Source organism: Hypomesus nipponensis, chromosome 17, assembly GCF_054491055.1.
Source record: "Hypomesus nipponensis isolate SF chromosome 17, ASM5449105v1, whole genome shotgun sequence".
Lineage (NCBI taxonomy): Eukaryota > Metazoa > Chordata > Actinopteri > Osmeriformes > Osmeridae > Hypomesus > Hypomesus nipponensis.
This window is the reverse complement of record NC_140377.1, coordinates 15,935,123-15,947,921: the sequence shown is the minus strand read 5'-3', so window position 1 is coordinate 15,947,921 and position 12,799 is coordinate 15,935,123. Positions and strand designations below refer to the sequence as shown.

The 12,799-nt window shown below is 40.5% G+C and overlaps 1 protein-coding gene across 1 annotated transcript; it reads left to right on the top strand.

Moving 5' to 3' along the window:
- Positions 1-7,955: 7,955 nt before the first annotated feature.
- On the top strand, positions 7,956-9,927 carry LOC146253699 (uncharacterized). The gene is made up of 3 exons (XM_084678141.1): positions 7,956-8,300; positions 8,663-8,970; positions 9,772-9,927. Exons 1-3 carry the CDS (start codon positions 8,099-8,101, stop codon positions 9,925-9,927), a joined length of 666 nt encoding a protein of 221 aa, XP_084534267.1. The 5' UTR covers positions 7,956-8,098.
- Positions 9,928-12,799: the final 2,872 nt, after the last annotated feature.

Below are 12,799 nucleotides of genomic sequence, written 5' to 3'. Positions count from 1 at the left end.
AACCTTAAATGGCCCATTTTACCTGATATCACCCTATGTATGTGTATATGCATGTAGGCCTATGTGTAAATCCCTCTTTGATTTCATTGACTGGGGCACTAGCTTGCTGCGGCGTGTGATATTTGCAATGTACGGCCCGAGAAGGTCTTGCAAATAAATGAGTCCTTGTCGGCTGAATCGATATCGCTCAAACAAGAACTCATCCGTGTGAAATAAAGGATCTTGGCGATCGTGAAGAACTATATTGATATGGAAAGTTAATCAAACTATATCTCCTTGGTCAGCTGGGTCTCTCAAAAAGGGAGCTGCCAATTATTCAGGGGGTGTGGCAAGCTTATCCAGCTACACTTACGTTAGCCTGCTCTCGAGCAGGTTAGTGCTAATTGATATGTTACTATGGTGATTTATCTAAACTTGCTTCCACGAACCAAAAATAGGGGCGTGTTTTATCTTAGCCTGAAAATTAGCTCGCTAAACTGCTTAGCGAGCTACAACGAATACCCCCCTGCTTGGAGAGAACGTTTATTGTGAGCTAGTTTATGCTGTACTCTAGCGAATTCAGAAACGTGAGTTTGTTGTCTATGCACTGACTGCCACAGTTTAGTGACCTACAGTAGTACATTGTAGTTTTGACTGTACATACAGTTTGTATGGATCTTTTTGTTTCCAATAATATCAGTCATTTTGTTTATCATTTTTCACATTGGATTATACACTTGGTGGTGGAGAAATTAATTCACAAAACCAGAGCCTTGTCTATATCGTATCGTCCGACTAGTGACAGTTGGTAGGAGGGTCACACGTGTGATGAGAGGTGGGAGATAAACAACGACGATTTCTAACTTAAAAAGACGCAACAAAGCAACGCTTCTCCACCTACTGTTCTGGCGGTGAATTGTTTTTACCCCCAGACTTCGGAGAATCATTAAGGCAACATTAATCCGTCCTATCCGGCGGCCCGCCCATCCGTAACGGAGTCTGAGTACCATACTGGTACCTTTACAGGTCTGGAGGGTCATGCAGAGGCCTGCTGAACAGTTAGACAGAAGATGCTGAACTACCTGAACTTGCTGGACTACCCCCCCTTCCAGCTGGACAGCTTCTCTTCAGCCCTGACCCCAGGACAGCTTCATCCAGCTGGCCTGCCCTGACTTGCCCCTGCCCCTGCTTGCCCCCTGCCTGCCAGCCCTCCAGAGACAGACATTCACCCCACAGACACAGTAGTTCTGCAGACTGCTTTTTTGAAGACATGGATGCAAAAGGACGAACCAGTATTTTCTAATTTGATGAAAGTCCAAATGTTTTATCCTTTCCATGTCCCAGCATGCCAAGCAGATGACTTTTAGTGTCTTAAGTAATGAAACCAGTTCAAGTGATAGACTTTTGACCTGAATCCAATGCTTAGTCATCTGAATAAAAACCACTCAAGTGAAGTACTGCTTCTTGGATGATTTGTGCTCCACATCAGTTCATCACACACATTTGCCTTTGTTTCCATGGGATTTATGGAATTGCTAGTTTCTGCTCCACCATTGTGTAATAAAAAATATAATTCAGGATAGTAATTCCATTTTTGTTTTATCCTTTCGCATTACACACATTTAGTTAATGGGCCTCATTCTCGAACGCAGTTAAGAAGAATTTAAGAAGGTATTTCTTCTGAATTGGATTTAGGAAAATATTTGGCATTCATGAAAGTTGTCTCATCTGGGATATGTTTTGAACTCCAGAAGACTCTCCGAACTCGAAATAGCAGTCGTAAATTTGCCAGAGTTGTCTCAAATGCGATTCCTTAAAAAAACACAAGGATCATAGGAATTGCATTTTAGAAAACTCTGTGTCTGAAGTGTTAATGAAGTTATGAGAAATCGTTGGTGATTGCGTTCAACTCTACAGACTATGGCAAGCCGTTTTATCATCTAACCAATGAATTCTTGATATCAAAAATTTGAATTCTTGATATAAAGAATTGCATTTTGGATATCAAGAATTCATTGGTTAAAGGAGACATGACATGAAAACTTCATTTTATGAGATTATTTAACATTATTATGAGTTCCCCTTGCCTGCCTTTGCTCCCCCAGTGGCTAGAATTTTTGATAGGTCTAAACAAAGCCCTGGGTGTTCTTCTCCGCCTTTGAGAAAATGAAGGCTCAATTGCTTTGTTTGAAAATCTTGTCTGAGTGACGTAGATACGAGAAAGGTTACCTCCCCTCTCTGCTTTGCCCTCCCAGATCATCTGGCCCGCCCATGAAAAACTGAGCTACCACCGTGCAAGGGCAAGTGCGATATCGGTTTTTCCTGGAGAGACATGGCGAGCAAACAAACGAAGCACAACAGTTGCTTAGTGCTTGGAAGTACAAATGCAAGCACACCTTTTTTTTCAGTTCCTTCATCCAAGCCTCTGCACAACCAATATCTCAATTTTATTTTCGCTGGAAATGCGCCAACACAACTTCCCAAAGTTTTGTATGTCTGCGCCAAACATTTCAGCCACTACTGTTTCCTCAACTTGAGCCAACACAAAGCTGGCCTTGCTGAAATTAAATTCTGGATCATTACTAAACCTCCTTGGTCAAGCTACAAACCTTGGACAACATTTTGTTGCTAACAGCTGAGTTACTGTTGCTAATGTAAAGATAAATGGCATCAAGTGTGTGTGTGTGAATACAAACGCTGTAACGCCAGTGTTGTACACTTCTTTGTTATTTGGATAACCGTTATGCTGTTGGTATGCGCGTGCCTGATATCCGCCTTTCCCCTCATTTAAATTATTATGAGTGTGCACCTCTGCAAACCAGGGTGATCGGATGAGAATGGGCAAATTCGAAGCATCTTACAGCAACGGGGCTACGAGCCAGCTGAGTTACTGTCGCTAATGTAAAGGTAGATGGCATCAAGTGTGTGTGTGAATACAAACGCTGTAACGCGAGTGTTGTACACTTCTTTGTTATTTGGATAACCGTTCTGCTGTTGGTGATATGGCTCGCGATACCCGCCTTTCTCCGCATTGAAATGACTGAGTGTGCACCTCTGCAAACCAGGGTGATCAGATGAGAATGGCTAAATTCGAGGCATCTTACAGCAACGGGGGCTACGAGCCATTGCAATACCTCCGTTGTAAACATTAGCGCATGTTGCCGCCACTCTCCTCCTCATTAGCATTTAAAGCTACAGAAACAGCGCGTTTTGAGGAAAGCTCATTGAGGGACTGCTCGTAGTGGCTGTAACTATGCACCAAGGCTGAATTTCGGGAAAGATACTTCAGATACAGTATTAGGGGACCACTAAGGCCTATATAAAAGCATCCAAAAACAGCATGTCATGTCTCCTTTAAATTATACAACGGCTTGCCATAACAGACATCCAGATTTAAATAATTATAATAAATAACCTTGCTTAGTGTGCACACTGTTAGATCCAATGGAGAAAAATTCCACTGCTCATCTTACTGGTATGATGTTGCACACCTGTGCACCAGTTGCTTTTCGCTTGGACATAACTTGCGTACCGGTTGCTTTCCTGTGTCGATTCTGACTGCACACGTCACTGCTGTTGCGTGCCCTTATAAAGAGCTGTCGGGGCGTGTATGTATGCAAATTCAGGAGCACGAGGACGCGCTTTCAACTTAAGAAAACTCTTCCCAGGGAGCACAGCTCAGAAAACTTCTGCTGCGTATGAACACATTTTCAAGCGTTCATGAATTTGGCGGATGTGTTGTCTTACGTTGTTTTTCCAAAGCCCGTAAGAAACATTTCAGAAGAAACTTAAGAAAATGTTCTGGAATGAGGCCCATTGTTCTTAAACTCAACCGATAGTTGTCATTTTACCATACTGTTCATATTGAACAGACATCGGTGTTTGGGAAGACTGTATATTTCCACATTTGTATTTCCATCGTAAATTTGGTCTTTCATTTCAATTGGAAGTGGTATTAAAAGGTCTTAAAAAGTCTTAAATTTTTACTTGTTTATACCTGTTGACACCCTGTGAAGCCCCCACCCCCCACTCCAGAGACAGTTGGTGACAGAGAGGTGCAGACATTAAGTTAAGCATAGTTATGCCTTAAGAGTAGAGTTAAAAAAAAGAGAGTCAATGTGTAAATGGATGTTGAAACTCAGTTCTCAGAGTTGGTGCGTGTCAGTTTAGGCAAAGGTTGTCTTTTAAACCTCAAATAATTCAGATTTGATTGGAATTCTCTGTTTTATACATTTATAGTTGGATTTGACATTTAACAGCCATTTAATTCATTAAGCAAGTTGTTTAACTCAAACAACCATAACACAGTACATATGGTGTACAAAGCTGCAGTCAGATTTGGCGAGATTGTTAGCTTGGATGTTATCTTGACATTTACATGGGGTCTTGATGATGGTGCGCACGCAGCTTCAAGGCAGAAAGATGCGTTCCATTTCAGACTCCGAGACCTTAGCACTTCACTAGCATCTCGTCATATCACGCAGTCGGAGCACAGCTAGATCATCAGCGTCAGCACTCTTGGATACCCAGCATGCAGTGCGGCATGTTAAATAATGCCAAGACTTTTGGAAAATTGTTTGGTTACAACAACAATGCAAGGCATTTCGTTCGTTCGGTTAGATGTTTGTAATGTTGTTTGTTAGTTAAAATTATCTTGTTGGTCACCCTGAGAGTGCATGTTGTGTGGTTTAATCGGAAGTGAGAGTCGGCCGTATTAAGGTAATACTTGCAGAGAGATGATCATGGGTATGTGCCACAGACCTATTGATATGAGGTTATTCTTAATTGTAAATTGACTGTGGTTCTGGAAAATGATCTTCCAACCATCTTGATCTTCAATGTGTTTTGATTGTGGGAGGCAATTTTTGGTCGACATCTAAACCTCATGCGTCCACTACAGCATTTCTGCTTTGGCGTGACTTGCGCTGGGAGGGAATCAAATGGCATGGATTGGGATAGTGTGCAGGCAGGTGTGTTTTTATATAGGGTGAAATGGAATGAGAAATGTAATACAAAATGTCTGAAAGGGGTGTATTTATGTAAATGTTCACATTGCCTCAATATCTTTGTGTCAATAAATCAAATATAATTTTTTACTGATGGTTTTCAAACCTTATTGGGTTCAAGATGACATCACTCTGAAGTACCATCAACAATTTCACCTTGATATGTCAAAATATGATTGAATTTGAGTAGTTTAAATTTTCGCTGAATCTAACAACTCTTACCACAGAAAAAAAACATTTTTATACAGTAACTGAACATTACAATATGCAACACTGTGAATAGCTCAATGGACTGGGACAGTGACTGACAAAGTATAAGGTTGCAGGTTTGAATCCAGCAGCAGTCTTTTAGCCTGTCTAAAATTTGAATATCTGTTTAGTTAAACAGGATTACATCATTATGAAATACCATGCGCTATTTCATGCAATTCCACTTTGAAATGTCAACCGTTTCTTAACCTTTGTCCCAAAGCTGACCAAAGCTAATACTCTGCCTTTTCTACTCATATATTCTCAACAGTTGGTGTGTAGTAGAGAGGATAGAGAGTCTGCCTTGTGACCTTATGCTCATGAGTTCAAATCCCCATTCAGCCTATTGTAGTTGGCCCTACATGAAGTAGTTTTGCTCTCTTGTTGTCCAACTCTTGACCTTCTACAATGTACATTTTTATAATATTTTGCCATTTTACGGAGGAACCCGCATCGCTCCTTGCAGCTATATTTTTTTTTTGTATGTTTGCTGAGCAAAAACAACATTAAGGCTCATCTCATTTTTGCCAGAAAACATCTTGATGATCCCCAAGACCTTTGGGTAAATACTCTATGGAGTGATGAGTCAAAAGTTAAACTTTTTGGAAGGTGTGTGTCCCATTACATGTGGCGTAAAAGAAACACCCTATTTCAGAAAAAGAACATCACACCAACGGTAAAATATGGTGGTGGTAGTGTGATGGTCTGGGGCTGTTTTGCTGCTTCAGGACCTGGAAGACTTGCTGTGATAAATGGAACCATGAATTCTGCTGTCTACCAAAAAATCCTGAAGGAGAATGTCCAGCCATCTGTTCGTGACCTCAAGCTGAAGTGAACTTGGGTTCTGCATCAGGACAATCCAAAACACACCAGCAAGTCCACCTCCGAATTGCTGAAGAAAAACAAAATGAAGACTTTGGAGTGGCCTAGTCAAAGTCCTGACCTGAATCCTATTGAGATGCTGTGGCATGACCTAAAAAAGCAGTTCATGCTCGAAAACCCTCAAATATGGCTGAATTACAACAATTCTGCAAAGATGAGTGGGCCAAAATTCCTCCACGGTGCTATAAAAGCCCAAAGCGTTTTCACACCACTGTAAGTGGTATGCTTATTATCATTCAAATGAATGGTGAACAATGTCAGGCTATATTTGTCTCCTTTCTTGCTGATGCAAAAAATGATCCGATCCATGCCTCAAACCTGGGGTTAGATCCGAATTGTGAGTTTTGTTATCCGTTGCATCACTAATATTGGCTTTATTTAGAGGCCTATATATTGTTTAATTTAGCCGACTGTAATTTAATTACTATAATTTGCCTACCCTCAAGCCCAGCAGAGTATATGCTTGTTGTACAATGCTTTGTTTGTCCTTTATTTGTGGTACAATTAACGTCCACAAGGTGGCACAGCCGTAGCATCCCATCTTCTGATTGTTAGATGGGGCGAAATGCTGTGTGTGCGTTTGCAAGCGCGTGTGTGTGTATGTGAGGGGAGGTTTGCGTGGAGGTAACTGATGTCTTCTTTAAATATTAAATGTGTATCATTGTTTGGTCGTTGGGATATGGTGGTTGCCGTGGTCATTTTACTGCATCCTCAGCAAAATCTACTATTGACAAATGAGATGCGGAAAAGAGAGGGAAAGCATCTTATTGCAGATGCTTTTCCTAGACCCTCCCCTGCAACCTCCCCCCCCCCCCTCCCCACCGTCACACATCGAGAAAGGAGGGCTGAGGTTGGACGCAAAAGAAAGCTATTTAAACATCCCACAGCACTGTTTATATTTTTCTATTAAGAGAAAGGGGATTGAAGTCTTGATATCGAGTGTATTAGCAGAATTTTACTGTGGACGTTTAGGTTGGGCTGAAATTGTGATACCTACTGAATCTTTTAGATTGAGTTCTATAATAGATCTGTTAACTATTAAAGCAAAATGTGTGGAAAACAGCATCTTATCAAGCACTAGGATCAGGTAGGTTCTTTCCATGTTTTTACTTTTGACTACTTAGTTTTTTTAGACAGTTTTTTGGTTGCCAAAATATGTAGGCTGAATGTGCTGCTTGTAGGTGGGTGTGTTATCTTTAAGATGTGTGTATGTCCCGATATTGATTTTCCATGGGTAGTGCAGTGTGACTGTGTGTGTGAGAGAGAGACCAATGAATGCAAGTCTGTGTAAATTTGAACACAACCAAAAAATTTGGTTAGTCTATTAACATGTATTCTTAAAATTCAAGCTCAATTTTCATAAAACAGTCCTGCGTCAGCATGCAAAATTCTGCGACTTGCCGTTGCACCACAGAAATTGCTGTAACCTCGATATAGTCAACATCTACAGGGCCTATAATGTAGTAATAGTTATGACAAGTTTCTTTGTATCAATGTTTTAAGAATAGTTTTCTGAGTCTTTAGCTCTGCTGTTAGAATTTAAAGGTAACCTAAAATTACTTTGACAAAAAACAAACAGCATTTAAACAATGTAGCAAAGAGGTCTAAACTAAGGTTTTGGCAACACCGGATATTTCATATAAACAAAACGGATTATGAAAGTAACATGTAATTACATACATATGTTGGGATTTTGGCTAAGTAAATGAGTATAATGATTACTTTGAATTGGATTAATTGATTCAAAGACGACTCTGAGTAGATCTTGATGCATATCTTTGTTTTATTTATTGACACTGGGGCAGTCTCCCTCACAATTCGAACTCGACTTAATGCTAATGAAGTAGAAATAAAGCAACAAAGTGATTCAAATAACCAATTCTTTATAAAATCTATTTCAGTTTGTTTACCTTTCAAATCATACTCAGCGATCCACATCAGCGCCAACATCTACGCTCAATTAGCATTGTCCCTGTTCATCCATGGCTTCGAACTCCATCACCACCAAGCTCACTGCTTGCGGTGGCAGGGAGGAAGGTCAGAGAGTGAACCTGCTTACGGAGTCAAGCCAAGCACCTGTCACATCCCAACCAACAATCTCCGGACAACCAGCCACACCCTCTGGCCTAGGGAGGGCTGCTGAACTGGACCACCTGGCAGTGATCAACGAGAAGATGGAGAACAGTAAATAAACCTCCCCCCAACCACCGCCCCACCCCATCCTCTTTATTTTGGAGTGATATATGACACAGTGTCTGATGTGGAGATGTCCCCTCACCTCACTACATCTTGCTAAGTGTGTGCTTATTTGGGAAATCCAACAAAGAGATTAATTTGATTTAATGTTATGCCTTTCTCCCGTCTCAGCTATATGACATCCCCTGATTGGCCACATAATTTTGTTAGCCTTTAGTGAAGTAGTTCTACCACGATTGTGTTTTGGAACAACAAAAATGTTAATGAAACACAAAGGACTGTTACGTCTTTCTTTTTTCTGTAAACTCTGTCTCCCCTAACTTCTGTATATCAATCTATATCCTCTGCAGGTAATGGAATTTGTCATGCCTCTGCAGACCCCTCCCTCCCTGCATCCTCCCTCTCCTCCCCGCCAAAGCAGCAGCATACCAAGCCAGGTGGGCACGAACTGAATGGTCGCTCCCAGCTGGGCAGTTGCTCTGGCTCGTTGGGCCACTCAGCGGGGTCCCCTAGACCCTCCCTCAGTCGCAAACCTAGTATACTGCCAGAGGGCCCTGGCGATGGGTCCAAACCCAGAGACTATCTGATTTTAGCAATCCTCTCCTGTTTCTGCCCTCTGTGGCCCATCAACATCGTAGCTCTGACCTTCTCTGTAATGGTAAGTTGCTTTGGAGTACCTACCATTGTGCATAATTATTTTTCACCTCAGCACATTGAACTTCCAATATTTGCTCAAATCAAATCAAATTTATTCGTATAGCCCTTTTTACACGCTCACATGACAATGCAGTTAAATGAGCAAGTAAAATACTCTCCTGTGAAGCAAATTCAATACTCTTAGTCCACCTATATCATTTAGTATGATTGTGAAAGGCCAGTGACACACATTTTATATTTGCAAAGTTTGCTGCTTCAGTTATTGTGGTATTGATTCACAATTATTGTGTAGAGTGATCAGATGCATTTTAAATCAAAGATTCACTGGCCTAAAAACATGAACTTTATCACAAAAACCCACATTTCACTGTTTTTGGGCCCTAGCAAACATGACCAGCTAACATCCTTTCACAAGTCCATCAGTATATGGGAAAGTGTGAATGAGTTCTAGTCAGGTGAAATCACTCTATTATTCTGATTGGATTATAAGAGCAGATTGATTGCTATAAAACGGGGGACTCCACTTTTGGTTTTGCCAATAAAAGCCTTTAAAATTCATGAAATGCGTATTATTGTTTTCCAGTATACCATAGAAACGTGAAGAAAATATCTACAAATACTGAACCAGCAAACTTTGCAAAAAACACAAAATGTGTCATTGCCAATATTTTTGGCCACAGTGTATATTCATAGCCAGACATTTGACATGCATGTGCATAATCACATGAAAATTGTAAGAAAGGTACTGTACATTTTATTTGGCTTCACAACATTTGATCATCTTTACACCCGGATTTTGCAGTCGCGGAACAGTCTGCAGGAGGGGAACATCGATGGGGCACGGCGCTTGGGTCGTAATGCCATGATACTATCCATTGTCTCACTAGTGGGAGGGATCATTATCATTACTGCAGCTATCATCTTCAACTGGGGACGTGAGTATGACAATCACAGTTAAAATTGTCATTATTTCTGTGACACTATTTTGGCACTTTGAGGTTTCCTGTTTTTACCCATTTGTGCCATAATATTTGTTTGTTCACTTGCTCGTGTCTTTGTTGACAATTTTCTTCAGTTATTTTGTATTTTCATTGATTGTATTTAACTAAAGAATTTAACTACAGTGAAATAATTGATCCACATACATGCCCAAATCTAACTTCAATCTGTCATTTATTTCTGCCAGTTATATTAAAATCCTGAGGGTTTTAATTAAACCTGCATCCAGGATGGCAAGACTGCACAAACAACAAGCAAACTAATAAGACTGTACACTTTCCAAAATCAAAGCACTATTCTTCTCAAGCGCCTGCAACCTACCCTCTGTCCTTTAATCTGGGTCTTGCTGCACGAGCATGGAAGGCCTGTACATGTTCTCAGACACAGACAACCCCTTTAACTCTACCTCCTACAGCATGTTTTACCCAGAAAGCAGGTGTTGTGCAGAAGGTATGGCAGGAGCACATGCAGTCTTATGTAAAGATCTTCTCTTCAGGTGGATTATAAGTCACAGTTTTCTTCAGCAAGCCTCCCAAATCACTCCAGTCTGCTAAAGCTAAAGTAAGCTAAGTAAAGTGTCCCTGGAAATGACATCTGCTTTTAGGGGATTTTCTCGTTCTATTTCAATTAGCTCCATAACAATGTAAAACAAAAAGTGATCATTTTATTTTTGACACCAAAAGGCCTCACTGTAGCTTAACATAAAGACTGAAGGTCTAAGTTTAAATAAATAGTCATGCACTGTGTATGATAGATGTAAAGAAATAATGAAAGATGATGATTGGGATTATTTTGGGGGATTATTATGTCGTTTATTATTGCTGCTTTGGTAAGGTTTGGTTCAAAGTATTGAAGGCAACTAATTTGTTTTTGCTTTTTTTGTATTGTAGTTTCCAATGACTGCAGTCAATGCTTTCAATCACGCATGCATATTTGTATGTACATATGTATGTACTTAGACATGCATGCACCAACACACAATCACAGATGCACACATGCAGATATGCACACACAAATCACACTATACACATACTGCGGCTATGTACAAGTATAAGGCAAGAAGGCTGACCAGTTGAGAAGGAAAATACGAAAAAGGGAAGGGTGAAAGGAGAATTGGATGAGGGCTGAACAGCAGTCTTTGTTTTGCACAGATGGAGAGGATGCAATGGAAAGGGTTGGGGTTCGCAGGTATCTCTTGCGTGCAGTAAGGTACTTGTTATTTAGGATGTATTAAATCCACATATTCGAACAGAGCACAGAAACACAGACCCGTAGTCTTAAGATTCAAGGCAGGCATCTGCTGCTTTAAGAAATACTACATTTAACATAACTTAACAGAATGCTAAAATGCTGAAATATTGCAGAATGAGCACAATGTATCTTTACCCTTACCAAGTGAGACATCATACCACTCCCAATGCCTTATATCTTTCTTTTAAGTTTTTATATTTCTGGTATAAATATTTTACATTTGTAACACAATGGAACTTCAGTATATGCACTGAATAACTGCTTAAATTGTCTGTTAGTCATCAATGGCTATTAGGGGAGTAATGTTTTCTCCCTTGTAAGATATCACCCTTTGCATATTACTTTTCTGTATAATTTTTCTCTGGTGAGGATAAGTTCTTATCTGCTGAGTGTTTGTCCATGTCTTTGAAAAATTCACTGAGCAGAAACTTTTTATCCTTAGAGGGTCAGTGTCCTAGTCAGTTTACCATGATTGGAATGTCTCCCAAGCCACAAAGGGACAGCGCCTTCTTTTGGCAAGTGACATAAGCAGTATGCTGTGTCTGTGTATTTAGGTGTGTGTGTGTATGGGAGGAGGCGGGGCAGATAGAAAGGAGTATGTGATGCTTTTTGTACAGCAGTTAACACTTCCACTTTCTTTTACTGTTGAGGCCTCATAGCGCCTATTAACTTGTGCATGTTCAAACTGTACTAAATGTTTACACTGTTTTAACTAAAGGTTTAATGCTTTTATACCATGAGTCGGTGTCTTTGAAAGACTTATTGAGCAGTATTTTAAATGTGAAGCCTTGTCCAAGGCACAAGGCTCTTGCCACAAGCGTTTAAAGGTCACATGATATGCTGTTTTTGGATGCTTTTATATAGGCCTTAGTGGTTCCCTATAACTGTATCTGAAGTATTTTTCCCGAAATTCAGCCTTGGTGCATAATTACAGCCACTACGAGCAGTCCCACAATGAGCTTTCCTCAAAACGCGCTGTTTCTGTGTCTGTAGCTTTAAATGCTAATGAAGAGGAGAGGGGCGGCAACATGTTTACAACGGATGTATTGCAATGGCTCGTAGCCCCCATTGCTGTAAGATGCCTTGAATTCAGCCATTCTCATCTGATCACCCTGGTTTGCAGAGGTGCACACTTATAGTCATTGCAATGAGGATGCTGGCGGATATCGCGCGCCATAACACCAACAGCAGAACGGTTATCCAAATAACAAAGAAGTGTACAACACTCGCATTACAGCGTTTGTATTCACACACACACATGATGCCATCTACCTTGACATTAGCAACAGTAACTCAGCTGTTAGCTGCAGAGCTAATGTTACAGCCAGATTCTAAGGATAGCAAGCTAGGTAACCATATACAGTAAAGTAACAAAATGATTTGGCGTTAGTTAGCTTACCTGTCCAAGGTTTGTAGCTTGACCAAGGAGAGTTAGTAATGATCCAAAATGTAATTTCAGCAAGGCCAGCTTTGTATTGCCTCAAGTTGAGGAAACAGTTGTGGCTCTAATGTTTGGCGCAGACATACAACACTTAACTGTGTCGGCGCATTTCCAGTGAAAATAAAATTAAGATACTGGT